The sequence below is a fragment of the Neolamprologus brichardi genome, chromosome 15 (genome assembly GCF_056152115.1).
Source record: "Neolamprologus brichardi isolate AB-2024 chromosome 15, ASM5615211v1, whole genome shotgun sequence".
Lineage (NCBI taxonomy): Eukaryota > Metazoa > Chordata > Actinopteri > Cichliformes > Cichlidae > Neolamprologus > Neolamprologus brichardi.
This window is the reverse complement of record NC_142118.1, coordinates 15,595,001-15,605,300: the sequence shown is the minus strand read 5'-3', so window position 1 is coordinate 15,605,300 and position 10,300 is coordinate 15,595,001. Positions and strand designations below refer to the sequence as shown.

The 10,300-nt window shown below is 40.0% G+C and overlaps 1 protein-coding gene across 21 annotated transcripts in view; it reads left to right on the top strand.

Moving 5' to 3' along the window:
• The first annotated feature begins 699 nt into the window (after positions 1–699).
• Positions 700–10,300, top strand: part of ptprk (protein tyrosine phosphatase receptor type K) — a 104,448-nt gene continuing 94,847 nt past the window's right edge. For 20 of the 21 annotated variants that reach the window (XM_006792659.3, XM_006792658.3, XM_006792656.3 and 17 more), the window contains exons 1-2: positions 700–1,017; positions 7,309–7,332. In XM_006792659.3, coding sequence (XP_006792722.1) covers positions 936–1,017; positions 7,309–7,332 — 106 coding nt within the window. In that variant the 5' untranslated portion in view covers positions 700–935. The remainder of the gene's footprint in view (positions 1,018–7,308; positions 7,333–10,300) is intronic. The other variant, XM_035908469.2, reaches the window with a different exon arrangement.

The window sequence follows — 10,300 nt, the reverse complement described above, 5'->3', positions numbered from 1 at the left end:
ATGAAAATAAAAGCAACAGCTAGATTACATAAAAGTATTTAAATAAGGCAGTGGGAAACATACTTGACATTATTATGACTCTGTGTGTGTTGGTACTGGCGTTACTCATGTTGTGCAGACCTAATCTGTTTGCGCAGTCCCATTGAGAGGACACGACTCATCTGTTGGGACAAAAAGAAGGGTGATGACTCGGTTTAAGGTTAGGGACCTTAGTTTTAGGATTAGGGCACGACTCCGGGAAAATGAATGCACCGTCCTCTCTCTCTCTCTCTCTCTCTCTCTCTCTGTGAGCAAGAGAGAGAGAGAGAGAGAGAGAGAGAGAGAGAAAGAGCGAGCCAGAGAGTTTGCCAGAAAGAACATAAAAGGTCAAGTAGATGATAAATCAAGTTAATTTTCTTTCTTTTTTAATCTAAAATTTAATCGTAGCTTAATGGCATGGGGGTCATAAACATGTCACCAATTCTGCAGAGTTATAACATAATACTATAAAGTTAAAAAAAAAACCCTCAATCTACATATGCTAATTACTTATAAAATAATAGAAAATAATAGAAAACCAGGGTGCTGTTGTTACATCGTTTCTATTAATTATATTAATATTTTTTATTTTTCAATAAACTCCTGATTTGTGACGTCACACATTTTCTCTGCTGAGCTCGCCCTCCCTGCCTCTCTCTCTCTCTCTCTCCCTCGCGCTCCCTCACTGCACTCCGCGTGAAACAAAGTGTGGAGTCCGCGAGCCCGTAGGAAGCGAAAAGAGAGAAAACGGGGAGAGAGAGAAAAAAGAGAATGGGGCCGCTGAATTCATCACAACAGGAGGAATAATAACCCGCTGAAGAAATAGATAAAGAAGACTGGAGACGGAGAAAAAAGAAAAAAAAACTTTCAGGGGGGGAGAAACTGTTACAGACTCTCGCACGGCCACGGCTTTAAACATGGATACACTCTTCTCTGTATTCCTGGGACTCCTGCTTCTCTGTTCGATAGTTGGTAACGTCTCTGGCCAAATACCGACAGGTAAGAGGGAAAAGAAGAAGAAAAAACACGACAGTTTAAGTGGTTTGTGTTGTGTCGTGTGTTAGAAGAAAAAGTTTAGGCGACAATTTCTTTTTCCTCGTTGGTTTAAGCTCATAAATTCCAGACAGGTGTGTTTAGGTGTGCGAGAAAAGTTAGCCTCGGTGTTGAAAATGCACCGTATCGCCTGTTTTATCACATATGTGGGCTTTTGAAATGTCGGCGGACGTGGAAATGGTAATTTTCATGAGGTGGAGATGCCTTTTTGACATTGTTAAAATGTGAAATGCTCACTTCGTCGCAGGCAAGTCGCCTGTGTGCGACGCTTTGAATGCAGCCCATTTAAAGCCTTGTTTGCGCTCTCTTATATGAACAAGTAATCTCACTCATCACCTGGATCGCCAACTCTTATCTTAAATGCCTAAAACTTAAGTTGCTGCATTTCTGCTTGGCTCTTCGCATCGCAGGTCTTCAGACCCGAGAGTTACTATGCCTCTGATTTACGAATAAAACAAAGCATTGCATACATTTGCAGTTATGAGCAAGTAGGATTAAAGTGGAAAGATTTCACATTTTTTTGCGCTGAGCGTCGTTTATTCCTGTAGATTTCAAGCAGAGCCGAGCTTGGCCGTGAAGCAGTGCAGTCTCGCAGCGCATGAATGGAGAAAAAAAGTTCCTGTGTGCCCGGACATCACTGTATAATAATATTTATGTAGCAAGACAGCGTTGATTTGTACAACCTTTATTAAAAGCCTCGTGCACTTTGCTGTTTTTCCATCCCGTGACACGCTAATGTGTCACCTTAATTGCATGATGGATTGGTTTGTTTTGATCTTTATCGTCCTTAAATGCTTGCGAGCTTTTTATTTAATATCACCCTGCGCTCTGTGATGTGTTAAAAGTACTTTCTAAAGGAGCGTTGCTCTTTTGTTCCAGCCAGCGGACAGTTGGGTTTGCGAGCGCCACGAGCTGCTGGCGCTTTGCAAACCAAATGAGCCGCTTCTGCTCCAACTTTATTGTCGCTGCATGCAATCAAACCTAATGGTTGGGAATACAGTCTGCACGTCGATCGCATGTTGATAAAGAGGGGTATTGCTTTTTGGCATTGCGTGAGTGAAGAGATCAGACTGAGATACTTTTTCGGTAACTGGTTTCTGGTTACCACATTCATCAAGTTACGCGTGATTTTTGCGAATTGCCCGAAACTTCCCATCAAAACGGTCACGCGCAGATTGCGTTACTTTAAACCTCGTTTTCCGGGGGATGCGTTGGAAGCCCACCACTCTGCTTGACTTCGGGACTTCAGTTTAAACAGTAATCCGCAGCGCAGTGAGCCTTTGAAGCTCTTTTGTCCGTCTCGCCTGCAGAAACACGTATGCACAGGAAAAACGCTGCAACAGTGCTGCTCGCCACTTTTGGGACGATGCTTTTGCAAGTCGCCTAAATGAACTCGCGGAAGTTATCCGCTGTTACAAAACAAACAAACGACTCCTTGAGCAACTCCTTGCGTTCTCATTGTAATCGCTCGATCTCGTACCTGTTTGCGTTTTATTTCCGCATTCAGCCGTTGCTCCACTCTCATCCCCGACGCGCAGAGAGGCAGGAGAGGCTCACACAGCTGTTTGAAAGCTGACCTCCAAAACCATGCAATAAAGTTAGAGCAAAGAACACATCACGCGCCACACATAAAATCAGAATTTTACGCTCCAGTGTTCACAATAGCCCTGTTAATGATTTGCATTAAAATTACACATTAATCCCAGCTTCATCTGGGGAGGTTTTATTGCCTCCACCCCTCCTCTTTCCCACCCTATACCCCCCCCATTGCCATTTGGTCCTCTGGGTAACAAATGTGTGGAATTTCTCTGAGGCCTCTTTGGGAATTTAAGTGCTGTTAATTTGCAAGTAAATACTAGTGACTGGATGCCGCTTCACAGAGACGTGGGCTATCATTAGCGTGGAAAAGGGGACAGGAAGGAGAACTTTGGCTTTGTTGTAGAAAAAGAGCCACATATTTAGTGATAAAAGCATGCAAATGTGAGAATAATTGTAGCAAATCAGTACAGGGAAAATTTCTTTCAATTAACAAGCACACTTTTTACTAAACATTCATATGTCTCCATGTATTTTCTGTACCAGCTAACCATACAAGAAATTAAGGTAACATTTAAGTTAACACCGTTCAGCTTGTGTAAACTTATCACTGGCAGCATTTTTATGCACTGGTTCAATAAAATCTCCAGCCAGTGATGCAGATAAGGTTTGCAGGCTGATAATTAATACAGCCATTATGACTTGGCACTGAGAAAAAGCAATAATTATAAGACCAAAGTTAGTAATGACGGAAATGTGTGTTTGGGTGCTACACTCTTATCACTGACAAGGACAAGAAATATTAGTGGCAAGGCTTTAAAACCATCCATTAAGCACTGAAGAAGTCATTTTCAGTCCGTGCTGAGATGCATTCTCACTAAATTTGTCTCCTTTAAGTTTTTTAATCTATTCTAGTTTCCCAATTAGAAAGTCAAACTGCAAGTTAAAGCATTTCTCTAAATCTGCCTGTCTCTTGCCTCTTCTTATCACTTTTTATACAGTTTTGTTTTGGCTAATCACTTACAAAGTCAGTGTAATAAATCTAAACAAGCTGTCTTTACAAAGTCAGTAACCGAGTTTATGTTAATTTTACAACTTTCTAAATCTGTCTCCTCTCTGATCGAGTTGTGACACAGATTCTAGGCGTCTTTAATCTTAATGAAGTGAAATAATTGTTTTCCATCACTGTCTCCAGACGAATTAAAAGGCTGCCAGTGCCACTGAACACAGCATCTGAGCTGGTTTAATTAGAATTGTAAATGATTTTAGTATTTCGAACATTAGAACCAAGTTAGTTTAATTATAATTACTTTTCCGCCCCATTTAGGAGATGAAATAAAATTGTGTGTTTTAATAGAGAAAGGCGAAAGAAATGGAAGGACAGTGAGAAAGAGAAGAGGAGGGGGACAAATAAGAAACCATTGGTTTTTGGCCGTGGGCATCTCCTCCACTCAAGAGACTGTGAAAACGGCAGAAGGGAGTGTGTGTGTGTGTGTGTGTGTGTGTATGCGTGTGAATCACTGTGTGTGTCTGTCATGTCTCGTGTATGTGTGTTTGTGTGTGGTGCAAACGTGTGTGTCAATTCATGTGTTTTGCTGTCGCTTACAGAGAAGGAGGGAGGCCGATGCTTTTAAGCCCTCCGGAGTACAGTGGTACAAAAGACGAGCATCTGAAATGTTTGCTTCTCATTTCGATTCATGTGAAAATGCCTCCTCATTCTACTCATGCCATGTAAAATGGCGCCAAATCAAAGGCTTTTTTATTTATTTCTCGTTAAAAGTAATGCCTCAGTCTGCAGTCCTTCAGATCCATCTTAATGTCTTCTCCTCAAATGAAACGTCCCTTTGCTTAGAGCCAATCTGTTTCTACGGATTTCAATTTAGTGATAGATTTTACAAAATCCATTGCTTTGAAAGTGGCTGGCTCATTTCTTCAGCTGTTTGGGGAGGAAGTCTGTAAAATGTAATTAATCTGCTGAGAGAATTCATTAGCTAATCCCTCATTAGACTGTGTGCGTGTGTGTGTGCGTGTGTGTGAGCATAAATGAGTTTGAGGGTTAAGTGTGTACAGTGGCGGAAAGTTTTGGGCACTTTTGCAAAATAAAATATAAAGAAATTCTTGTTTGCATGAGTTTATGCAGACGTATTCAAGAGGATGTGACAGCGTGCAAAATAAACAGAGCGCTATTTGCACTGATAAATCGTGGCAGGTTTCTTTACTTTGAAATGACTCTCAGTGAAGCTCCCTTTCTGCTTTGGAAAGGTACGATGTTTTGATGTAAAAATTTGTTCTTTGTCAAGAACTGAAGTTTCACAAAATGCTGTACTTTACCTAAAACAAGTTGAAAATGTAACTGTACAGTTTAACAGTTTAAAACAACTATTATTACACAGGCAGAATCAAAATATATGAACAAAGTTGTTTTTGCCTTTTTTAATGCTCTGTATGTGGAAGTGCGGGAAATGTTTGTGTGTTTTGCACACTGATTGACTCATTGCTTCCCAAAAGAGGATGGCATTTGATTTCTTGTTTTGTTTTGTTTTTTTAATGAGTATATTTTTCTTCTCTGATCCACTGTGACCAAAGGGGTATATAAACAGAGAGAGACTAGCAGCAAAGCAGCAACCGGAGACCATAAAATGCCAATGAAATTCTGCAGCTTGTAGTGATGATGCCATAATGTCAAAGTGAAATAACTGCAAAGAGGGTGGATGCTGAATTAGACTTTGCTCAACTTAAAACACGAAGAAGTGACTTTAAAAGGAAAGTTAGTATTTTTTGAAAATACAAACTTTTGACTGCAGACATGGGCTTTATCAGTTATTATCTGTGGTGTCCATAATGCAGTAATAAGCAGATGAAAATAGAGACTGGTTACTGATTAGTGTTACTAACTTTCTACACTTCTTACCCATTTTTAGAACTTCATAACGCAAAACCTCCACAACTATGTCTGTTTAAGATGACAAATATAATCCCACACAATAATTTGTGACATAAACAGTTTGTATTGGCAAAAACTGTATATTTACATTGTATTGTATGACATGCTGGTCAGGTAAAATATCCTTGGATATGTTGCCAGTCTACTTTCCATTAACAGCTACTCAGCTGCTCAAGTTGATTTGACTCGACTCGACTCGGTTTCCGTCGTTTTCCATTACATTTGAGTAGCACCTCAATGTGGGAGGTGTTTTTATAGCAACGTGAACCAAAAGTTCACATTGTGACATTGAGACGATGGTACTCCTGCTGCTAAACCGATGGTAAATGTCTGCACTTTGTCATTCGACCACGGCGGTGGTTTATAGTGATTTCCCTTGTTGCTGGGTCTCAAAAATGGCAGGTTTCTTGTTAAGGACTCAGCCTCGTGAGTCATCCAGCCACTCCGTGGCCAATCAGTGGCATGCAGTCTGTTGACGTCACTTTTTTGGCTTGATGTTTTTGGCATCAGGTACTACCACATAAAGGAAAACTCTGAAAACCGAGTTAAGTCGAGCTGAGCTGAGTAGGTACTACTGAAAAAGAGACTATAGAAAAGACAACCATTCATGATCACATTCACACCACGGCCAATTTAGAATTGCCAATTCACCTAACACACGTGTTTTGGGGCTGTTGGAATCAACTGGAGTACTCAGAGAAAACCTACAGTAAATTAAATAATGTCATGAAGAGGATTGAGTCTTAAATACTGGGTCGTGATGGGTTTAAATCACCAATCAAGCAAAGAAAGCGAACCAAGAAAGTGATAGCACTCCACTGGAAACCAAGACAGGCAGCACATTCAACACACATCCCAAATCCCTGAAACATCACATCCCTGATGAATGATGATGCTAGTCCTGTATCATCAATCTCTGCTCTGCCCTGTTTGGCTCTGGTCACAGCTGTTGGTACAAGGGGGCCTTGAAAAATGCTGCTGCCTGACACACACACACTCACACACACATTCACTCACCCTTATACACATGGCTGGCTAATGACAGATTAAGTAATCAACACTCACAGCTGATTAATTACATTACAGTGCATGCACAAGCACACACCCTTTGCCTCACACTCACACAGCCAGATGAGCAGCCTCAGCACCAGTTGTGCATTTTAGTGTGTAGTGATAATGATATATGCAACAGAGATATGACTTGTGTGTGCATGTGCATAAATGAGTGAGAGATTGGTGCAAGTGGTAGCAGGTGAAGACAGTCTTGACTTTTGGAGTTCATGGGGATTAGTTGAATAAGAGGGTGAAGGCAGATGTTGGGTGTGTTTTGGATAAAGTTTAAAGTTTGTGTGAACTTGTGTTAGTTCAGACTTGTTCTTTCCTTTGCATTTTTTAAACAGATTGCATTCAACTGTGTTATTAAGGTTACAAATCATTGTTGGAGTGTAGCTGCTTATATATGATTCCTGAAAGCACTGATTTTGTTGCTGCTGCTGTTGAACAGGGTGGATGCAAAGCTGAAGAAAGTCATGGGGCAATATTGGATTACTTCATTCTTGCTTTTCTTGAAAATATATATTTTGTTTAGTTAGATAAAAGCAGACGTTTATCCAGAAAAGACCAGAAAAACGCGTAAAGTGAGAAAATTGCTGTCAGAACAACATGTAATGAAAATCTCTTTTGTGTTTGTGAACCTGTGCATGCTTTCCAACCTAATTCTGTGCTGTTATTCTCTGCTTTGCTTCTATTGGATCCAGCTCACATGGGGCGCGCTGAGAAGGGTGAGTTACGAGTCGCAGCCGAGCTTCATCTTTCATGGTTTTAATGTCGTCGTAACTCCCCCATAGCCTCCACCTTAACGCAGGGTTCCCTTTTCATTGTGTAGACATTAGTTGTAGTGATGTTGCTTTGTTTTGTCATCCATTGTCATCCCATATTTTAGCTAACTAACTAATCATCCCATTTAGTAATGATGGGCTAAGTGCTTGACATGTCAGTAGAGCTTTCTTTGGGTTTTTATTTTCCTCACCTTGATAAGCCAGCATTAAAGTAAAGTAGTTATATTTAGACCTTCCTCAGTATGAACATGTTTGAAGAACTCTGAACCATTTGATTCAATGTCAGATAGTTTCAATGTTTCATAAACCTTCAGCTCATGTCTAGTGTTATTTTGCTTGTTAAAAAATTTCTACAGTGACAATCCTGAATCGATTAAATATTTGAAGCACTCTTGTACTGGTATGCTGTCACCCGTCTTTGTGACTCTGCCAACCTGGTTGTCAGTTAATCTATGTGCCATTTGTCTCTGTGTCTCTCTTCCTGTGCTTGTCTGTCTGTGTAGCTAGACAGCTGTCGGGAGGTTTGAAGTTTCCAGGTGCTGTTTGTTTAGTTGAGCCTGCTTTTTAATAAAAGAGCTCTGAGTAACTTTGTTCCTTCAGTAGCTAAACACACCCTTCTCTTCTCTTCTCTTCTCTTCTCTTCTCTTCTCTTCTCTTCTCTTCTCTTCTCTTCTCTTCTCTTCTCTTCTCTTCTGTCTCCTTAATAAGGGAGTTGTCTTTTGGTTGTGAAGGTTACAAGTTTGTAAGATATGCTACACACTCTTCACACTGCAGATATATAGATAGATCATTTTGTAGAGTGCCACTTTAATCAATCCCTGAAAACTAACGTAGGAACGCTATGTTCCAATGCAGACGTTATTCAGTATAAAAATAATAGAGACCAATCGGATGCCCAGTGGGGTAGAAATCATATTAAGGAGTACACGTTTTTTAAAATGGTTTTGGCAGATTCTGCATCTACTCTGGCAGAATTTTGTAGATTTCACTGAATTTGGGCCCCAAGTGAAGAATATTTGTTATAACGGATTAGTAAGCTGCTGGTTTATTGGAGGTGAGGTAATGGTTGTGTTGTCATAATAGTGTTAGCATTTAACATTTACGATATACTGTTTAATACTTGAACGTTGCTGAAATGGGAGCTTTACTGACCTCTCCTCTCAGGTGTCAGAGGCTTTGCCAAGTTTTGATGTGCTGCTGCTCAGGTGTGCCTGTATGGTGCTGTGTGAGGCGAAGATAACATTGTTGGTATCAATACTGTTGCAAACAAGTGTCTAATCAATCGTAATTTTAGTGTCAGACCCCTTTCAGGTTCCTCACTCGATTGTGCAAACATTAAATAAATACAATTTTTGGCACAAATAATAGAGAGTCTTGATTGTGAGACATGATGCTTTGTATTTGTTTTCACTTTTCAGGAATGTATTTATCCTCTAGCAACAAAACTGATCACATTAGAAATGAAATGCTCTTTTCTAATGTAATCTTTTTTATTGTTGCTCACTTTAACCTTCCTGGCAACATGAAGGCAAAGTCTGCAGGCCTCAGGCTCGGATCATAGTTGTACTCTGTTATTATATTGTAATATATATTATTCTATATTGTTAATGGTAGTAATAATTCAAAGTCAGAGTCCTTTGTAATGAAATGCATATAGTAACATATTCAAGCTTGTCATGGTTTCGTTTTGTGCTTTTCAGGGTCACTCCTGTATGAAGCACCTTTTCCCATTTCCCAGGAAGACTCATTTAAATTTTGGAGGTGGTTTTTGGCAAGGCAAGGGTCTTTGCAGAAAGTGCTGTTCATTAACTAACTATTAATTATAAGTATAGAGGTGGCACTGAAGTACAGTTATAAGGTTACAAACTGATTATGGCATGTTTCACTTTGGGGTGGAAACTTTACAGCAAATCTCCACTGTTCCTCTTGTCACAGTGACCAGTTCCCGCCGTTCATGTTCAGTAAATGTTTAATGATCCAGTCAACCCACACAAGACTAAAATAGATGAGTCTGGGATTTCCCGATGACTCTCGGTTAAAGTGTAACACATGGTCTTAATCTGGCACATTTTAAGTTCTCAACCTCTCTTACTTCTTAGTGTTAGTTTATACAACAGTTAGTTATCTTCTCTAAAAAATGTAAAGTAGTTTTGTTATCTTTTATGCTTTATAAGAAAAACTTAAGCTATGTAAACAAAGTATATTTAATGAGACAGACTTTGCTTAAGGCTGCAGTTAACCTGTACTTTGAGTAGATGTGACAGCCCAACTTTGTGTGTGTTATGCATGATTATGCCAGCCTTCAGGTGGATGGGATAGCCAAAGGGCTCCTGTGTGTATGTGCCTGTGTAGCTCTGGGGCCTGGCAGAAGTGGTTTCTATTATTCCAGTTATGAAGACATCTGTCATGAATGCACACACAGGAACACACAAATGCACACAAAAGTAGTCATAAGCCGTCAATGTGCAATATTCCATATAAAGGCTTATTGCTTATCTGTGTGTATTATCTCTAGGTAAAATCCTACGGGATACTCTGCTACAATCACTTTGACAATATGTCCTAGAATTATTGAGACGTGTTTTCACTGTCCTCAAATTCATTTCCAATAATTCTCCTCCCTTCTGTAAGCTGATGTCAGATCAGAAGTTGGAGAAGGCTTTAGAGATATTTAAACCTTCCCTTACGTGTTTGTGTGTGAATCAATGGCTTACAGATAGACGACCAGTCCATTAAGATTATCATCTCCATCTCTGACCATGTAACTTCACATCCCCACACTGCCGCTCCTCTGTGTGAACAGAGATTTCAATCTTCCAGGAGATATTCCCGAGCTATCTTTTTCCTCCAAATAGTGGTACACAATGTTTTTTCCCCCCTGTCAAATCTGTCTGTCTGCCACTCTAATCTG